Here is a 21,401-nt window from a genome sequence, read left to right on the forward strand (position 1 = left end):
AGCTGTGCAACGTGATTACAGAGTAAGTTATCTCTTCATGCATGTTAACACCTTAAAGGAATATTCTGGGTTCAATACAAGTTCAGCTCAATCGACAGCATTTGTGTCATAATGCTGATTGTCACAAACAATTATTTCGACTCGTTCCTCCTTTTCTTTAAAAAAGCACAAATCTGTGTTCAGTGAGATACTTACAATGGAAGTCAATGGGGTCAATTTTTGGAGGGTTTAAAAAGGAAAAAATGTGAAGCTTATAATTGTATAAAAGCACTTGCATGAATTCTTCTGTTAAAACTTGTATACTATGAGCTGTAAAGTTGTTTAAATCACTGTTTTAGGGTTTATGCGTAATGTCACCATGGCAACAAAATTGTAAAATTGGATATAACTTTACAAAGAAAAGGTCAGTAAGTGATTATCACAGTAAAATCATGTTAACACACATATTGTTTATGTCTTGTGTCTATACTTTTGAAACAGTGAGTATTTTAATGTTTACAGACTGACCCCATTGACTTCCATTGTAAGTGTCTCACTGAACACAGATTTGTGCTTTTCTTTTTTTTTTAAAATGAGGGGCAAGTCAAAATGTGTTTTTGTGGTAGTCAACATAATGCCACAAATGCTGTTGATTGAGCTTAACATGTATCGGACTACACTGGACATGAGCGGTGACAGTATACGGGTGTTCCGTTCCATTCGCGCTGCCGCTTTACTGCCAACACCACAAATAAACGGTTTAGAACGTTTCGTTCAGTGAAGACAGGCTCAAGCCGTTGCGCCAAAGGACCAGTGTAGATGGGGTAATTCTCGTTACAGTAATGCGAAAAATATTTTTCTTAAAAATGTACTGTAACAGTAATGAGTCACCATGGAGAACAATTAGGATTACAAATAAACATCAAAAGTAAATGTTAACTGGACACATTGCAGTCATGAGAATTTAGGCGGGGAAATGTGCTCAGTTGTCATGAATAAAGCAAAAACAGGCTTAATGCCCTTTATGCAAAACATTATTTATTATTTGTTGTATTTTGAGGTGACATGACCATGACATGTTTTTATGAGATTCACCCCTTCAGCAGCTCTATAAAAGCATCATTAGAGGACAAGATAATCTGTAAAAATTACCTTTGGTGTAGCGACTGCCACACTGATATCCACATAATCCCGATACACAATCTCTTTGGTTGTATCATCAATGACTGGAAAGATAAAAACAAAAAAAGCAGCTTTCTTAATAAATATATAAATTTATGCTGCATTTATACTGATTTTATCTAACAGCTCACATATGTGGCAAAATGTATATTAACTTACCCTGTTAACTTGATTTTTGAATTAGATAATTTCATGACTGACATTTTTTTATTTTTTTTAATGGTGTGGAAAAGCAACTTTAATAAATGTCACATTGCACATTATAATGCAAATTAACACCAAAATGAGAGAAGACCAATTTTTCCCATTTGTGCGGCAAATAAATAAATAACCTTGCAAATTTTCTCAGCAAAAACTCTGTGGTTTACAATTGTCTTTTCTGAAAGCAGGACGAGCAAGTTATTTGTAAATATCAGATGAAGAACATGAACCTGTGTGACGCTTCTTGCGAGGGACCGACTCCGGGCAAATATAGATATGCTGGCTTGATGAAAGTGTGTTAAACGTTGCATTGCATGTAGGCCAAGCCAATGAGGTTTGGAAAGAAACAGGCGAGAGGGGGGGCAGAAAGTTGATCTGTCACATGTGTTCTTTAGACTCTAAACAGATGACCACAGAACCACACACGCTCAACTGCGGCTTCATCTGAAGTGGCGACACATTAAGAGCTGAACTAGCTTGAGAGTGTGTACATTTTTGAAAATGTCCTCACTAAGATGGCAAAACATGCTGAAAACCCAACTAGCAAGGACATTATCAGCACTCCTCACCAGTGTCGGGTGTAATCTGATTACAAAGTAATGTAAAGCAATGCGTGTTTAGAGGCACGTACCAGCATTAACAGCAGGCTGATCTGTCAGGGCGTATGCAGCAGCTTTAACAAACGCCGACATGAAGCCCAGTTTAATGCCATGTTTCTTCAGGAAAGCATCTTTATATTGTTTCCTCATCTCTGTTATGTTGCTGTAATGGAGAAAAACAGGACAGTATTAACATGTAATACAACCACAAACAGCTGTTTTAAAGGATAATGGGTAGTTGACATGAAATACTTTTGGGAAACATTACTCTTTACAAACAAACTTCCAGCGGCAGCACTTCTGGATTCTACTGGCACTAGGACGATGCAGTTCTCACAATTTGGTTTGGTGTTTTGATATCTACAATATATATATATATATATATATATATATATATATATATACACACACACACACGGTTGGGGAGTAACAGAATACATGTAACGGGATAACATATTTAAAATACAAAATATACAGTTGTGCTCAAAAGTTTGCATACCCTGGCAGAAATTGTGAAATTTTGGCATTGATTTTGAAAATATGACTGATCATGTAAAAAACAGTCTTTTATTTAAGGATAGTGATCATATAAAGCCATTTATTATCACATAGTTGTTTGGTTCCTTTTTAAATCATAATGATAACAGAAATCACCCAAATGGCCCTGATCAAAAGTTTACATACCCTTGAATGTTTGGCCTTGTTACAGACACACAAGGTGACACACACAGGTTTAAATGGCAATTAAAGGTTAATTTCCCACACCTGTGGCTTTTTAAATTGCAATTAGTGTCTGTGTATAAATAGTCAATGAGTTTGTTAGCTCTCACGTGGATGCACTGAGCAGGCTAGATACTGAGCCATGGGGAGCAGAAAAGAACTGTTAAAAGACCTGTGTAACAAGGTAATGGAACTTTATAAAGATGGAAAAGGATATAAAAAGATATCCAAAGTCTTGAAAATGCCAGTCAGTACTGTTCAATCACTTATTAAGAAGTGGAAAATTTGGGGATCTCTTGATACCAAGCCAAGGTCAGGTAGACAAAGAAAGATTTCAGCCACAACTGCCAGAAGAATTGTTCAGGATACAAAGAAAAACCCACAGGTAACCTCAGGAGAAATACAGGCTGCTCTGGAAAAAGACAGTTTGGTTGTTTCAAGGAGCACAACATGACGATACTTGAACAAAAATGAGCTGCATGGTTGAGTTGCCAGAAAGAAGCCTTTACTGTGCCAATGCCACAAAAAAGCCCGGTTACAATATGCCCGACAACACCTTGACACGCCTCACAGCTTCTGGCACACTGTAATTTGGAGTGACGAGACCAAAAGCTTTATGGTCACAACCATTAGCGCTATGTTTGGAGAGGGGTCAACAAGGCCTATAGTGAAAAGAATACCATCCCCACTGTGAAGTATGGTGGTGGCTCACTGATGTTTTGGGGGTGTGTGAGCTCTAAAGGCATGGGGAATCTTGTGAAAATTGATGGCAAGATGAATGCAGCATGTTATCAGAAAATACTGGCAGACAATTTGCATTCTTCTGCACGAAAGCTGCACATGGGACGCTCTTGGACTTTCCAGCACAACAATGACCCTAAGCACAAGGCCAAGTTGACCCTCCAGTGGTTACAGCAGAAAAAGGTGAAGGTTCTGGAGTGGCCATCACAATCTCCTGACCTTAATATCATCATGCCATTCTGGGGAGATCTTAAACGTGCGGTTCATGCAAGATGACCAGAGACTTTGCATGACCTGGAGGCATTTTGCCAAGACGAATGGGCAGCAATACCACCTGCAAGAATTTGGGGCCTCATAGACAACTATTACAAAAGACTGCACGCTGTCATTGATGCTAAATGGGGCAATACAAAATATTAAGAACTAAGGGTATGCAGACTTTTGAACAGGGGTCATTTCATTTTTTTCATTGTTGCCATGTTTTGTTTTATGATTGTGCCATTCTGTTATAACCTACAGTTGAATATGAATCCCATAAGAAATAGAAGAAATGGTTTTTGCCTGCTCACTCATTTTCTTTAAAAATGGTACATATATTACCAATTCTCCAAGGGTATGCAATCTTTTGAGCACAACTGTATAAGGGGTGTAAAAATATCGTATTGTATCATACGATACATAACACATTATAATGTAATTAAAACCAAGCAGTGCAACATTGAGTGCTGCAGAAACAGTCTCCTCTACGGTAGGCGGCGCCGAGCACTCACAGGAAAACAGAGAAAAGATCTACAGTACATAGGCGAGAAGATCAATGGCAAATGCCAAGTAGACTGTAACGGTACAGCTGGTCAAATTTGCCATACAACGCTGTCATGTCCCGGCGCTACAGTACATCAAACATTTTGTTTTATTTACGCTGACATCACAGCGCAAATTGGTGATGTAGAAACAGCAGCAGCAATGTTGCACAGTCTCTCCAAGACAACACAGAGCGTGACACTGAGCAAGATGCTCATAAGTAACAAAAACAAGTTTATTCAAAAAAATCTGACAATGTAAGAAACCTGCGATTACATGAGACTTAATTATTCTCTGGTGCTGACGTCGAAATGTAAACAGGCACATGTTATAAGCCAGTAATAACAGCAATAAAGTTTACATGCAACGTAAAATGGTGAAAGAAAAAAAAAAATTTGATTCTTGCTCAAGCCACTAAATAATATTGGATTATGTACATATACTGTAAAACCAGAGGTCGGGTTCCTCTAGAGTTTTTTTTCTTTTTCACCACTAAATAACATTGAAAGAAGTTTTCTCTTGCCACAGTCACTTCAGTTTGCTCACTGGGGACTGCAACCAAACACTTCTGATATCTGGAGATCAGTCTTTCACAACGCCACTCTTCTTTGCAGAATTGTTTTAGTTCAGACACATTGGAGCATAAGCAATTACATCTTTGGTGTGTTTAAGGGGAGGTCAGGTCACTACACTTTCAGCATTCAAAATAATTTCAGACAGGGTAACAGAGAGGATATGATGTCACCAGTAGGGCTGGGTATTGATAGAGATTTCCTGATTCGATTTGATTCTGATTTTCACTTGATTCGATTCATAAGGGTATATTTACATTTACAGTAATAATGCCCCTTTTGCTTACATATGAAAGATATTCTCTCCCAGCTAATGCTGTAAGTTATACAGGGGATCTTCTAACTAGGTACATTACGAAAATATTTTACTAGTTTTTCATCATTTTGGTCACATTTTAGCAAATGAACAAATCCATGTATTCAATTGACAGATGATGTTATATTTCATGTATTATATTTTGCTACTTGTTTGTTTAATTGCATAATTTTGTACTGTTTACAGGTATCTATACTGATTTGTTTGACGTGCTAAAACCAGTACCGTCTCTAAGAAAATCGGCAGTTCTATAAAGAGCATTTGTAAATGAGCGCATGTTAACAAGAGATACTCGAATGGCTTTATCCAATCTGTGCTATATATGTGATTAGAATTAAATGTTTCTTTTTTGTTGTGTTTGATCCACAACTGACTGTAAAGAACAAAAATGGTATTAAAAGAGACACTATTCAATGACAAATGGGTTGTGTGTATCTCGTATTTGGACACGCATTACACAATGATTCACACTGTGGATCTCACTGCTGAATACTTAACTATACTACACAATTACTAGTGAGTTACTGTAAATGTTTCAGTTAAGTGTTCTCAGACTTCAGACACCTCTCTATTAGAATTTTTACACATTTCTCATGAGCAAAAGCTTCCAGCTCATTGACATTCTTTGGTTTCTCTGCTGCCACTGCTTCATTGAAATCCCAAACAAGGGTTTGCAATGGGATTTTAATGATGGACTGAAAGGGCCATTTAAGGACATTCCACGACCAATTCCTGAACCAGATTTTGGACAACTTGGATGTATCCTTGGTGTTATTGTCTTGCTGGAAAGTCCAGTGATCACCGAGCTTCAATTTACACACTGAAGGCATCACATTTTTCATGCCAAAATGGCCTGATACCTGAAAGAATCCATGCGTCAGTCACATAGTCAGGATAGCCGTTTCCTGCAGCCGCAAAACACCCCCATAACAGGACTGACCCACCTCCATGCTTGATGGTGGGGATGGTGTCGTTCTTGTCATCACCTTGTCATCTTACTCCAGATGTACTGCTGACCCATGGGTCTAAAACTCATTTTCACTTTAGTGTCATACGTCTATAAAACCTTCTTCCAGGACTCCACTGGTCTTTCCTAATTACTTCTTGAATATTCAAGTCAACATTTCCCTTGGTGAAGTTTTGCTTTCTTCCACACCCCAAGAAGGTTGCTGTTGTACCATATTTAAAAAATGTATGAATGGTGCTGCCAACTTTGTCTATTGGAAATTGAAGTACCTTGGAAATGTACTTTTAGCCATGACCTTTCATGTGTAATGAAATAATCTCCTCTATTAGCTTTTGAGACAGCTTATTTTTAATTGCATATTTTGCATAGAAATACGTTTTTGCTTACAATGCTAAACTTAAATTTTAAAACTTAAGTGCCATTTCAGATTGAAGACTTAATTTTGTTTTAAAACAATTACTTGTGTAGCCTTACATATTTAAGAAACAGCTACATGCAATAGGGGTTGAATAATTATGACATGGCTGTATTTATAAAAAATCCTGCTGTTTAGAAATATTAGGTTATATATTCACACTATGACTTTGAATGTGTCACTCAACTGATATAGATGTAAAGTTGAAAAATTCTGGGTCATCAGAAAAGCTTACCTTTGTAAATTAAGGGGGGGGGGTTGAATAATTTCGATTGCAACTGTAAATATGAATATTTACCAGCCAGTTGCCAAATATATACATTTTAGTCGCATTGCGTGAAATCTGGTTCCAAATGCGAGTGATTTTCTCTTATTGTAGTTGCCTTACCTCTTACTGAGGGTTGCGCAAAGAGTAAAACATTAATCTTGGTATTTATGAGTTGATATCGAGATCGTTCAAATGAAGATCGGGACGCATTGGAAAATCTATATTTTTACCCACCACTAGTCACCACTGTTGGGCAAGTTACTAAAAAAAAAAAAAAAAGAAGAGAAAAAAAAAAAAGTAATTCACCACAAATTACTATAACATTTAATATGCATTCTTCATACCAAGAGGTCAGTGTGTGATGTTTCAATCAGCTATCGGTCAAACAACTTCTCGTTCAGATTCGCAGGTCAGAGTTCACCAAACTTGAACTTTCCTCCACAACAGAATGCAAAATTTCTTGGCATGAGATTGCATTTCTGGTGTCCTGTGCCCAGATGTGCTTGAATGCAAGTGTAATGTGACTGCATCTTCATGACGCTTTACACCCTTACCGCTGAGATGTGCTTGCTGCACAAAAAGATTCCCGAAATGGCTTTGAACTCAGGAGCTCAGGTTAGCAGTTTGAATCAGAGTACATTTTTTTAGCGAACTGTACAGTGAATCAGCTGTCAGGGAGTTCACAAACTGAACCACGAGACCTTTTTTGGTTCTGTCCGATTTGAATTGAGAACCGTTACTGTGATGTGTGCTTTAGGTTCATTAGACTGAACATCAGTTATTTATTTTATATGTTATTTATTGCTCAAAATACAACGTGTAATTTAAGATACACATTCACAACTGAGTTTTCTTTAAATGAGTTACTAAATGGTGTTTTAAAACCTTCCAATATATTACAATAACATTATCGATTATTATTGAGCGTTATGAGTATAACGACGTGAAGGAAGAACAATATTTGGAAGATTAGTTAAATAACCTTTAAAGATTGAAGAGTTCATGATCATTTTGACTGACGGTGTCGCTAGAAATAAGGCAAAAAAAAGTATTTTTTTTTTAAATACTAAAATACTGGACATTTTTTTTCTAAACTATTTGATTTTTCTATTTTAAGTTTTAATTTTTTTTTTTCTGGAGATCCATTTTTTTATGTTTAATTTAATTAAAATCAAAATTGTGATAATTAAATGGATCCAATCCTTAAACAAATGAAAATAAAATGATTACTTTTCAAAATACCATTGCATTTTTTTAACAAATGAAATGTTTTTGTAAAGATCTTTAGATTTTTATAATCTAAAACACAACATTGGCATCACATTATAAATAAAAAAACATTGATAAAACTTTTATTCAGTACAACAGCACTCTTGCTTGTGAGATATAGGTCCAACATATTAATAATAATAATTATAAAATATATTTTTAATTTTAATTATTCTTAATTATTAAAATTATTATTATTAAATGTATTATTATTATTATTAAAAATTATTATTAATTAATATATTTTACTAAACACTGGTATTATATTTTTGCAATTTCTTACATTTCAAGTGTCGAATGGCAATTGTGACTTGTTTTTATGCTAATAAATAAATGTACATTTCTAGTTTCAACATTATTTGTACTTGGAACTTTGTTTTGTTGGGCAAGAAAGACTAGATTCATACCGCGTGGCCCACATTGGTAATGTTTAACAATTTTCACATGGAGCTACATTGAGAGTCCCTTATCTCTGGGTTAACCATGTAAGGCCTTAGAAGTTTGTTCTGAACCAGAATATAAAAGGTTATAATAGTGATAGACCGATAAATTTGCAAAGCTGATTGATCAGCGGATATTTTACTGTTTTGTCAACACTTTCTGTTTGAGGTTTTTTATTTTAAAGTTTATTCAAATTTGATTAAATATTGCATTAAATAAGTGCTTGTTTCACTTCAAATTTACATCTGATTTGCTGTTGTTTAAATTGTTTTAGATCTTCAAATGAGATCTAACAAAGGCAAACAGAGTAAACACAAAATACAGTTTAAAAAAAAAAAAATATAAGTAAAAAAAAAGTTCTCCAACACCTATATTACCCATGTGAAAAACTAACTGCCCCCTTAAACTTAATAGCTGGTTGTGTCACCTTTAGCAGCAACAGCTGCAACCAAACGCTTCTGATAACTGGAGATCAGTCTTTCACAACGCTGTGGGGGAATTTTAACCCACTCTTCTCCGCAGAATTGCTTTAGTTCAGCCACATTGGAGGTTTTGAGCATGAACTGACCGTTAAGGTTCTGCCACAGCATCTCAATTGGGTTCAAGTCAGGACTTTGACTAGGCCACTCCAAAACTTTAATTTTACTCCTATGCTTTGGATCATTGTCTTGCTGCATAGTTGCGCTTGAGCTTCAATTTACGGACTGATTACCAGACATTCTCCTTTAGGATTTTCTGGTAGAGAGCAGAATTCATGTTTCCCTCAATTATTGCAGGTCACCCTGAAGCAGCAAAGCATCCCCACACCATCACACTACAATCACCATGCTTGACTGTAGGTATGATGCTCTTTTTGTGGTATTCCGTGTTTGATTTACGCCAGATGTAACGGGACCCCTGACTTCCAAACAGTTCCACTTTCAACTCAGCAGTCCACAGAACATTCTCCCAAAAGGTTTGAGGATCATCAAGGTGTGTTGTGGCAAAATTCAGACGAGTCTTAATGTTTTTCAGGGTTAGGAGTGGTTTTCGCCTCACCACTCTTCCATGGATGGCATTTTTGGCCAGTGTCTTTCTGATAGTGGAGTCATGAACAGTGACCTTTATTGATGCGAGAGAGGCCTGCAGTTCCTTGGATACTGTCCTTGGCTTTTTTGTGACTTCCTGGATGAGTCGTCGCTGTGCTCTTGGAGGAATTTTGGAAGATAGGCCACTTTTGGGAAGGTTCACTACTGTGCCATGTTTTCTCCATTTGGAGATAATGGCTCTCACTGTGGTTCTTTGGAGTCCCAGAGCCTTATAAATAGCTTTGTAACCCTTCCCAGACTGATGTATTTCAATCACTTTTCTCATAATTTCTGGAATTTCTTTTGACCTTGGCATAGTGTGCTACTGGGTGAGATCATTTAGCCAACTTCATGCTGCTGAAAAGTTATATTTAGGTGTTGATTTGATTGAACAGGTCTGGCAGTAATCAGGCCTGGGTGTGTCTAGTCCAGATGAACCCCATTATGAATGCAGTTTCATAGATTTGGGGATTTAGTAACTACTTTTTCACACAGGCCCAGTTGGTACTGGATAACATTTTTACTTCAATACATAACATTATCATTTAAAAACTGTATTTTGTGTTTCCTCAGATTGCCTTTGTTTTATGTTAGATTTTGTTTGAATTTCTGAGACAATTTAGTATGAGATACACAAAAACAGAAGAAATCAGGATGGGGGCAAGTACATTTTCACAGCACTGTACGTAATTTACCTATGTGTCATTAGGCATGACTGCGTTAATTTTTTGAACGTGTTATTTTTTATATTATTAAATCGCACTGAATTAATGTATATACAGTATATCAATTAATATTACAGTATGTCATAAAATTGCATACGTAATAATGATATGAGCGGTCACTGTTTGAAATAATGTGTATAATAGTATTAACAGAGTTTACATACATTTTTTGTAACAATCCCTAAAATGGTACTGTCTCTTTAAGAATCGTGGCAGTTTAACATGCATCTTAACAAGCGCACATTAACAAGAGAGCAGTCAATAAGTACAAAAGAGGGCATAATCAAAATATAATGCATGATATTTTGTCATTATGTGAAGACTCGCTGGCCAATTCAGTGAAACAATGCTCAGAAAGTGCGCCTCTGTTCTTCCTTCAGGTTACCGTAATAAGCTTAGTAGGTGCGCAACACTGTTTCTGAACCGTGTATCTGCAAACTGTGGTTGGCGTGACTGGAGACGCCTTAACTGTTGCGTTTTTAAAATGCTGTGTTAAGTTGAAAATAGTTTGAAGATCCTGCGTTCTGTTACATTCAGCTGTGCTCCATCTAGATGTTTTGGAAGTGTGTGTGCGCAAGCTTCAAGAGTGTACTTGTTTTTGATTATCATAAACCTGTAGAATAAACGTTAGCACTGTAGCATTGTTTATCAGTTTGGTAGCTATGAGACGTCTCTGACAATTAAGGTCCCACTCAAAATCACAACGTAATCAATCTCAAAATTAAAAATAAGGCACACCGGTCACCATCATTGTTATTGCATCTGCTCCAATAAAACCCATTTACCCTGCAGCTGCTGTTGGTAGATTTGAGCTTTTTACGAAGGAATTGCACAAATTCTGATCGCAAACGATAAGGTGATGAACAAGACAATATACTGGATATATATATACACAATACATATAAAATATGTATTGGCATTTATTTTAAACGCAGCAACTTGCTCAATCAAAACCAGCTGTTATTACATTTAAATACTGAATATGTCAAAAATAAATATTTACTGTATGTGGGTTAATAATATAAACAGCAAAAGACGTTGCATGTCTGAATGTAGTTTTTATCTTTATATGGCAAATTTCTGAGGCTTTAGAAGTGTGTTGAATGGGAGGACTTGTGTTCGTCAACCCGTTACATGTTGAATCGAGTTAAAGCCGTTTAGTTGATAAAGAACTTATATTTCTTCACTTTAAACCATAGACAAAAAAAATAAAGAAGCTCAAGGACATGTTATGAGTCAGCTAACCAAATGCAAAATATTCACACAATAACCTGTCAGCAATGTGAAGATATCCGATTTGCAACAACTTGGTTTGAGTGGTTTGTGGCATTCAAGGTAACTTTCCTTTCTAAAACACAAATCTTCCATCAAGTATGTTGTTGACTGCCCATGTTTTGAGACTATAGATGAAAAAGGCTGTGCTGTAGCTCTTGGTAATTCTCTATTTTCCTGTCTCTAACTCTGTTTAGCCTCTCCGGTTTCTCTGCTAACTGAATTAATGCTGTCCCAAGACACGCGCTCTTATAGAAAGGAAAGAGACGCGATAAAAATCTTCACTTTCAAAACCCTTTAAATCTTATTGGGTCGTCATAATAGGCCATAACGCTCCACACGGCTCACACGGCGCTCTCAGGGGGATGTCCGGTGCAGATGCTCACAAGCCGTCAACCGAGCGTGCTCCTTCGTCTACAGGCCGTCTGGCCCAGCGGAGTCTTCCTCCCACCCCATCAATGGCAACGAGATTAGAGTGGGTGAAAGGCAATACGGCCATTTGCGCTGGGGAGACGTCCTGTAAGTGTCCTCTTCAGAGGTGAGGGAGGGAGCTTGTGGACATTAACGTTTCCTTGTAAATTAATAAAGCGCATTTTACCCTTCTTATCTTTGTTTTTACCAACATTAGGACCAAATATTTACATTCCACGCTTTAAGTGGGTATTCGGTTTCACAACTCTCTTCCTGTAGACCAGATTCAGATCTATAACCATTTGGATGGGCATTGCAGAGCTGATAATCAGGTTTGGACAATAAGCGAAATTTTCACTGGCCGTCATCAGACTTTACAATATGTCAGTGGTTTCTACTGTACAGTACCAGACCAGTACCAGTTTTTTGATATAAAAGCTTTTGTTTGAATGGTTGAAAATAGTGAACAATTGTGCTGGCAAATGAATCTCTTTACAAAACTAAAATTATTTAAAAAAAGATTTATATTTTTGTCCAGCAAACATGGGAACTCCTTCAATTCTCTTTAAAATGTGTGCAGACTTAAGCTAGATTTTAGACAAAAAGATTAGAATTAGAATTTTGTACGTTTGAATTTTAGACGTGGTATTTAACCATGGTGAATTTCATAGATTTGTATTTTTAAACAGCAGATTTTGTGTTCCTAATTTTTTTCAGAGGTGAAATTAGCTGTAAATATTTTGATTATAAAATTATTTATTAAATTATTTTAAAATTCAAAACACAGAAATTCAGATCTTACAAGAAGTAGGCCAGAGGTCAAGCTTCCCAGGTTCCACAGGGAAAAGTAGAGGGGAAGTCGAATGGAGCAGAGATGTCAAACGGAGCATTTTGGCCAATCACAGAGCTATTACAGGTATATATTACTACAGTACAGGACTTACTTAGATTACTACTGAAATCCTCTACTTTCCCTGTGGAACCCGGACGCTTGACCTCTGGCCTAATTTCTGTAAGATCTGAATTTCTGTGTTTTCAAGTTTTTAATAATTTGAATAATCTGTAACTTTATAATGTAAATACAGTATTTACAGCTTTTTCACCTCTAAAAACAATTCAGAACACAAAATCTGCTGTTTAAAAATACAAATCTATGAAACACGACTAGAATTCAAATTTACGAAATTCTAATTCAAAACTACAAAATACAATTTGAATTATAAAATTCAAATTTAAATCCAGGCATGTGATTGGCTAAGCACAAAAAAGCACCATCATCAGTTATCAACATTATTTAACATAACTAACAATTAAAACCACTTCTACAGCATTTCTTAATCTTTGTTAATGTTAATTTCAACATATTACAATTTCAAACATTAAAGAGGCCCTATTATGCTTTTTGGGATTTTACCTTTCCTTTGGTGTGTAATATAGCTGTTTGTGTATGTAAAAGATCTGCAAAGTTACAAAGCATAAAGTCCTCGCCAAAGGGAGTTACTCTCTCCTACAGAAAACACTGCCTGAAACGCCTGGTTTGCAGTCCAGCCATTACTTTTGTGACATAGTTACGTCACTATGTAACACATTTGCATAATGCCCGCCTCAGGAATGCGCTGCTCAGGAAGACTCGGGAACAGAAACTTGGCTGTTACATTTCCGACACACTCTCTAAGCGGTTGACCAATCACAACAGACTGGGCCAGCTGACCAATCAGAGCAGACTTTTCGGAAAGGGGGGCTTTAAAGAGACAGGAGCTACAACAGAGCGTTTCAGACAGAGGGTGAAAAGAGGTGCTGCAGCAATGTACAGTATGAGAAAAAATAATGTGTTTTTGAACATTAAAGCATGTAAACCTAAACTAGTAGACCCCCAAAAGAAAATTATGAACCTGTAAATGAGCATAATATGGGCTCTTTAAGACAAAATGTTGTATATGTTAACATTAGTTAATGCACTAGGAACTAACACGAACTACCAATGAAAAATGTTATTTAACCAACGTTAAAGATTAATAAATGCCATAAAATACTGTTAATTGTTATTCATGATACTTTAATGTATTAACAAATAAAACCTTATTATAAAGTATTAACAATAATTCTTGACAAACACATAGCTATTGCTGATCAGCAGAAAACCACCCAAACATCTCATAATGATGCTGTTATCTCAGTGTTTTCCCGCACACAGCCGCTACATGGTGCCACTAGCTCATGCAGTGCTGACTGAAGCGGTCAACACAGGCTGTTAAACGTGGATATGGCATGCAAGGCTACATCGCAATTTCTATTTTGATTCACTCCATGTTGCTACGGATGTCATATATCAATGTCTCAGAGGTCAACGTTTGCAGAATTTAGAGAGATTTCCCTCAACATGTACTGTTCCTGTGCTGCTTTTACAACTGTCACGCTGATTTTTCCACATTAATGTGAAAATGCCAATGAATAAAAATGTAATATTACGTGTTCTTAGGAGTACCGACCCCTCTTCATTGTGTGGCTAGTATTATTTCTGCATTGTGCATTTAAATAAAATTTTTACAGAGAGTGGTCTCCCAAAAACTCATGTCCATATTAATTACATCCGTAAGAGGGGAACAAAATTTGTCTAGACTGAACATTTTTAAATGTCTTCACTGCACTTCGATATACGTTAAGATACATTTCACAACTTCAATGCAAATATCACGTCAGTAACGCTGGAATTGCAGCTAGCAATTTTTAACGTGTCAGCAACTGTGGCAACGGTCAAACCTGTTTTATATCCTACCATTTTATTTCTCTTGATTAATTAAAATAAACCTGTCTTGAAGTCCTGACGGCAAAAATCAGGAGCCTCCATCTCGCTCTCAACAATGTGTGTGCGTGACGCAGAAGCAGCTGTGAAGTTTGTGAGTGAAGTTGTTCTGAGGGAAGTTGAATGACACTTTTTTGGGTAAAAAAAATGCTTATCAAGAATGCACCAGACAGGACATTGTTGATAACACAAAACCCCAATGAAATATTAACTCCCCCCCTTTATTTTTTATAACAGATTTACACAATTCATGCGTGTCACATTTTTAGGAATTCTGGATTATTCCAAAAGAATCACATCCCTGAAATCTTTTTGTCATTAATCTAGCTCTATACAGACTAGGGATGTCAAAAGTACCGGTACTTCAGTACCAAGTCAATACTCAAATAAAAAAATTGTCACAATACCAGTGTTTCTGCAGTACCGGGCACCGACTCAATTCAATACCCGCACACTGTCTGAATGAAACACAACTGCTTCCAAATGCTCACAAAATTTGACATATTGACACAATTTATGCACAATTAATCAAATTAAAATCATGTCAATTGTGAAAGGCTGCAATCTCAGTCTGCATGAGCTGTGTGCTTTAAAGTGAATGTGTGTAGCCGACCGCTCATACACTGGAAACTCCACAGACATTGAGAATCAAGCAAGCACATGTAGACCATCCTGTATATTTATATAAAGTAATTAAATCACAGCATTTATGCTTTAATGATCACACTGGGACATGTAGCAAACTGCGTGCATAACAGGTGTGACGCTTCCATCAAAAACACACGTCAAAATAAAAGCTAGACACCTGAAATTTAAATGTGACAGAAATATATTACAACTGAATAGTGAAATTTAATATTCACCATAGTAGTAGTAGTAATAATAAAAATTAAGCAATATATCAGAAGCAAGAGTTTTGTTGTACTGAATAAATGCTGAAATGCAGTGGTATGTTGAGAAGTAATTAAGGGCCAAGCAACAAAGTTGTGGAGGCACCTATAATGTTTGCTAGTTTTCTTTTTATTATTCTTATTTTGGCCGCCCATAGAACCCTTTGTAGGAAAGCTGTGAAATTTGGCACAATAATAGAGGACACCATGAACTATAAATGACCTAAATTTGGGGTCTCTAACTCAATCCCTTTAGCGCCACCAACTGTTCAAAATTACACTTGTTTCTACTCATAACTTTGAACCATAAGACCTAGAATCAAAATTATTATTTCCTATGATTCCTTGGCTCATGCATACCATGGTTTCAATTTAGATTTTCAGCCATTTAGAATTTTGGGGGAAAAAAACTAAAAAAAAAACTAAAATCTACTGGCAGTGCGTCTGATTTGCACAAAATTTGTAGTGTATCATCTAGGCACACAGGGGACAACAAGTTATCAAAATCTTTTTGATAAACCCAACTGTTCTCAAATAACACTTCAACGAACTCAAAATGGACGCGAGGCTGTATCTTCGCAACAATTTGCCGTATTGTAATGAAACTTTGTAGCCATCATGACTTGAGTACCTGCACTGTTTTGACACAGCACCACCTAGTGGTCAAAGTATATGAAAAATGCCTATTTTTGCTAACAACATCTGAATAGTTTGTCCTAAAATCATGAGACTGGTCTCTTTGGATTCTTTGGGGCATACATAGTCGAATGATATCTCCTTTTCATATTTCCGCCATATTGGGCATCAGCCAATTTATTTATTTTTTTCGTAAAATGCTGTACTTTAGAAATGCATTGGCATAACATTACAAAACTTTGTATGCATCATCGGCAATATTCCTTGAGGGTTTGGGGTAAGGGCCACTTTGTGGTCCAAAGTTATAACAAAATATGTAAAAATGCTTAGAACATGTGACTGCTCTCCTTAGATTCCTTGGGTCATGCTGAGTACATGGATACCAAATTTGACATGGTCGGCCATACTTCCTGTCCACCATTTTGAATTGAAAACCTACTTTTTCGAACTCCTCCTATACCGCAAGTTCAATTTGTCATGTATCATCTAGGGACACTTACGACAAAAAGATATTAAAAGCTTTTCAATAGATGAAACGGTTCTCGAATAGCACACGAACAAATTTGATAGTAAGTCACCAAAAAAGCATCCGAGGCTGTATCTTAGCAACCGTATTTAATTGAAACATTTGTGTATCATTTTTAAGACATCCTTAAAAACTCAAAATAAAGTCTCAGGAGGACTCTACTTAAAAACATTTAAGCAATGCATACTTGAGACATTAAACAGAAACACAAGAACCATAAAATTTCACTGGTTTCTTTGCAGCCTACTGAAATTTTGCTATTGTGAGAACACTAGTGCGGACTACTTCAAGTATTCTAAAAAATACTTCCATTTGTGTTAGTTTTGGCACATTTTTGACTGGTAGTGTATTAAACAAATAAAAAAAAAAAAGGATTCTAGTTTGATTATTGAAATTATATTGTTGTAATGTTGAGTGGTTCGTTATTAAAGGAACACACCTCATGTCCACTTCATTGAAGGTTGTCAACATGGCGCAGGTGCTCTGAGCTTCCTTCAGTCTCTGAGCGATTCTCAGCCTCATGCGGTTCATCTTCACCTGCAACAATAAACCAAGTGAAACAAAGCTATGGCGATGATGACCAATAGTTAAAACTAGTCTGCATGTAATATATTATGTAAAATCTCAAGTTGCAATTTCATACTGACAACCAACAAATACTAGCAATTGTGATCAACATTTGTTGCAAATCATTTATCCAATATTATGCATGATCGTGACAGTGCAAGTGTATTCAGGTTTCATTTGGTTTCTCATTTTATGTGTAAGCCTATTTAAAGTCAAAATGAACCATCATCTACAACACATTTTTCTTCTTAAATGTGACATTTCCAAGTGAAACAGAATATTTAATATGAAAAAACTAATTTGGGCGAGACTTTATTTTATTAATTAGTAGGTGATTGGATGGTGTAAGTGTCACTATATGACATTCAGTTGAAAAATAAGAGTGCTTGTGTGACGTCAGCCGAAAAGAAAAGCCATTTCAGAAGCGGGATACACACGTTATTACATTTTGATAAAAGATTACTAAGACAAACATTTTTATTTGGAATAATGTGCAATAATGAATCGTACCCAACAAGACCTGGAACGTGTATTAAAGTAAAACGGGTCAATTTTGAATTTATTTCTTGTTGCCTTGTAGCAAACTGGTAAATAAAACTGGGCCAGAGGAAGCATTTTATATTTGCCATGCTTCCCTGTGATCAAATATTTTCAGTTCTCTGATTTAAGCACTTGAAATATGTGTTATTCATTGAGCAAGTGATGTCTTACCCTGTGTTCTGATCGGGCCGGTTTGGCTCCAGTGTCTACAGCCGCTGCTGCAGGAGCTACACTGGGTTTAATGGCTGAAACTACAACAAATACAGAAGAGAACAGATTTATGATGGTTCTGACCCATCCTTCAACTACAGTCCCTCAGTGACAAACATCTGACACAAAATATTCATTAACACTTAAAAGTATTGGTGCTAGATTTACCACCTGAATTTACCTCATAAGCGGAGAGAAAACCCACTACAGAAACTTTCACAATGTAATGCATCAGAATTTTTGTAACAAAAATGTTGAAGCGCAAAACAAACAAACAAAAAAAAAAAATCACATAAAGGAAATATAAAAGTAATCCAAAAGACTCCAGTGGTTAAATCCATGTGTTCAGAAGCGATGTGATAGGTGTGAGTGAGAAACAGATCAATATTTAAATCCTTTTTTACTATAAATTTTCCTCCCTGCCCAGTAAGGGGTGATATGCACAAAGAATGAGAATCACCAAAAACAAAAGAAAAAGAATGTGAAAGTGGAGATTGACTGAGATTGATCTGTTTCTCACCCACATCTATCATATAGCTTCTGAACACATGGATTTAACCACTGGAGTCATATGGATTACTTTTATGCTGACTGTGATTTTTTTTTTAGCTTCAAAATTTTGGCACCCACTCACTTGCATTGTATGAACCTACAGAGCTGAAATATTCTTCTAAAAATCTTCATTTGTGTTCAGCAGATCAAAGAAAGTTATACACATCTGGGATGACATGAGGGTGAGTAAATGATGAGAGAATTTTCATTTCTGGATGAACTATTACTTTAAGCTCAATGACAGCATTTGTGCCATAATGTTGATTATCACAAAAATGTATTTCAAATCAGCCCTCCTTTTCTTAAAAAAAAAAAAAAAAAGAAAAATTAAAAATTGAGGTCACAGTGAGACACATACAATGGAAGTAAATGGGGTCAATTTTTGGAGGGTTTAAAAGCAGAAATGTGAAGCTTGTAATTGTATAAGAGACTTCTGTTGATTCTTTGGGGCTTTTTGGCATTACATCATCATGGCAGTGAAGTTGTAAAATTGGCTATAACTTCACACAGAAAAGGTCAGTAAGTGATTGTATCACAGTAAAATCATGTTAACACACATGCTGTTTACATCTTGTGGCTATACTTTTTAAACAGTGAGTATTTTAATGTTTAGATTGGCCCCAATGACTTCCATTGTAAGTGTCTCACTGGAACCACTGTAAGAAAAGGAGTGACGAGTCAATTTTTTGTGGTATTCATAATTATGCAACAAATGCTGTTGATTGAGCTTAACTTGTATTGAACCAGGAATATTCCTTTAAGTGTCCAACATTCCACACTCCGTTATTTCAGTTGAAGAGGTGCATCCAAATACTCATAGCACACTTCTTTTTGTTGCATTTTCAATGTTAACATACTACTCGCACTAAAAAATGTCGAGGAACAGTGGAGAAGTGTGTGGTTTGGGACGGACCTATCGTCTCTGAATGAAGCCATTACTGTAATTTGTATTCTGCGATGGAAACAAGTGAAAAGCAAATAAAACTAACAAAATTAACAAAATAAAATGGCAAATCATTTTTCAATAAAATGTGCTATTTCTGTTCTGCCGCCTCTCACCCACTCAAAACAAAAGGGGAACTTGAGGTTACTGCGTACCATGTAAAACAGCTTTAACACTGAAGTGCGTAACTTTTTCAGTGTTAAAATACTTTCTCTTATCCCAGCTTAATATGCAGAGACAACTATAAATAAGCCATTCGTAGGTTAATTTTGTTAAAAACTATAAACACTGCGTAGACACACCCTGGCGCTATAAAAATTCCTTTCTGTTTTGAGCGACCCATCCAGCCCGACACAACAACACTGACTCAACCAATGTCATGAGTTTGGGCGGGACTGTCAGCTTGTTCGATCAACAGCAGACGGGGGAGGAATTCACAAAGCTGACTGATAACTGTGTGTGTGTTTTGCAACTGTGTTCGGTGTGCTGAAATGGCACACTTCAGCTTTAAATGCTAAATTGTAAAATTCTTCAAGCTCAGTGCCTTCATAACAGTGACTGACCTAGTTTGGACTGGATGGGTTGTCCTGGCACAGGGGGCACTGGGGGCATTGAGGTGGGGATGGGGCCTGCAGTGGCAGCAGCAGGAGGAGGAGGCAGCGTCGCGGCCGCTGCAGGAGACTCAACTGCAGGAGGAGGTGCTGTCGCTGTCTTAGCAGCTCCCGCTGGACAATTAAATGAAGTCAGTGTTTACCACTGCAGCTGTGTGTGTGTGTGTGTGTGTGTGTTGTGTAAACAATCACTTATTTATAATAATGACCACTTACTGAGGTGGAAAGACAAGACAGACTACTTGATTTTTGACTTGATGGTTATTATGAAGATGTAAAATACACTCATTTGAAAATAATCTGTAAAGGAACAGTTCAAATTAAAATTGTTATTAATTACTAAGGCAGATGTCAGGATTTTCAGTAAATAATGACTTAAAGTTTCAGACTGTTTCTTACATAAAGCTATCCAATGGTTTCAGAAGAATTAGAATAGAGGGCACAAGTTGTATGGACTACTTTTATTACACTTAAATGGTGCTTTTGCATCCTTTTTGAAGCTTAAATGCTTTAGTCTCCATTTTTGAAACTGCATGGAACAGAGCGACCAGCACAGTTGTCTCCTTTTGTGCTTATGAAAGAGAGTAATACAGGGTTAGAACAACATACTGTAAAGGGTGAGTAAATGACAGAATTTATTTTTTTTGCCGAACTATTGCTTTAAGCATTAAAAAAGTTTTCCGAGTTCAATACAACTTGCTCTATGTACAGCAGCTGTGACATGCTATCAATTCTTTTGACTTGTCTCTCAGTTTGTAAAAACAAACAAATAGTTTTTTAGTGGTCTTTTTATTTGGCCATTATGTTTTATAAAGTGCATCAGTAGACTAATTTCACGATCCATCAGGGCTGCATAATTAATCAAAATAACATCAAAATGGTGATATGGTCATATGTGAATATTAAACTGCAAAAGGTTGTGATTAAAAACAAATAAACATTCTGTGTGTGCTTCAGAATAAACAGGTGAAGTTTACATGCATTGTCAAAGAAAAGCATTGCATGTTAAAGCATTTGCACAAAACCAAACATTACTAACCCCTACAAGTTATTATACACATCTACAAACGTGGCACAGTATAACAAAGTAGGAGATTACAGCGTTTCGCCAGATGCGGAACATTTTCTCACACTGACGTTGAACTTTCAGTGTCAAAATAAAAGCTCCAAGTGAAGT

The 21,401-nt window shown here is 36.4% G+C and overlaps 1 protein-coding gene across 2 annotated transcripts in view; it reads right to left on the reverse strand.

Moving 5' to 3' along the window:
• The window catches only part of LOC127410965 (dihydrolipoyllysine-residue succinyltransferase component of 2-oxoglutarate dehydrogenase complex, mitochondrial-like), a 46,266-nt gene that overhangs the window by 10,086 nt on the left and 14,779 nt on the right, over positions 1-21,401 (reverse strand). The window contains exons 8-12 of one of the 2 annotated variants that reach the window (XM_051646257.1): positions 20,177-20,338; positions 18,080-18,159; positions 17,241-17,338; positions 1,994-2,124; positions 1,132-1,205 (exon numbers count right to left, since the gene is read on the reverse strand). In XM_051646257.1, coding sequence (XP_051502217.1) covers positions 1,132-1,205; positions 1,994-2,124; positions 17,241-17,338; positions 18,080-18,159; positions 20,177-20,338 — 545 coding nt within the window. The remainder of the gene's footprint in view (positions 1-1,131; positions 1,206-1,993; positions 2,125-17,240; positions 17,339-18,079; positions 18,160-20,176; positions 20,339-21,401) is intronic. The other variant, XM_051646258.1, reaches the window with a different exon arrangement.

This window comes from Myxocyprinus asiaticus, chromosome 20 (genome assembly GCF_019703515.2).
Source record: "Myxocyprinus asiaticus isolate MX2 ecotype Aquarium Trade chromosome 20, UBuf_Myxa_2, whole genome shotgun sequence".
NCBI lineage: Eukaryota > Metazoa > Chordata > Actinopteri > Cypriniformes > Catostomidae > Myxocyprinus > Myxocyprinus asiaticus.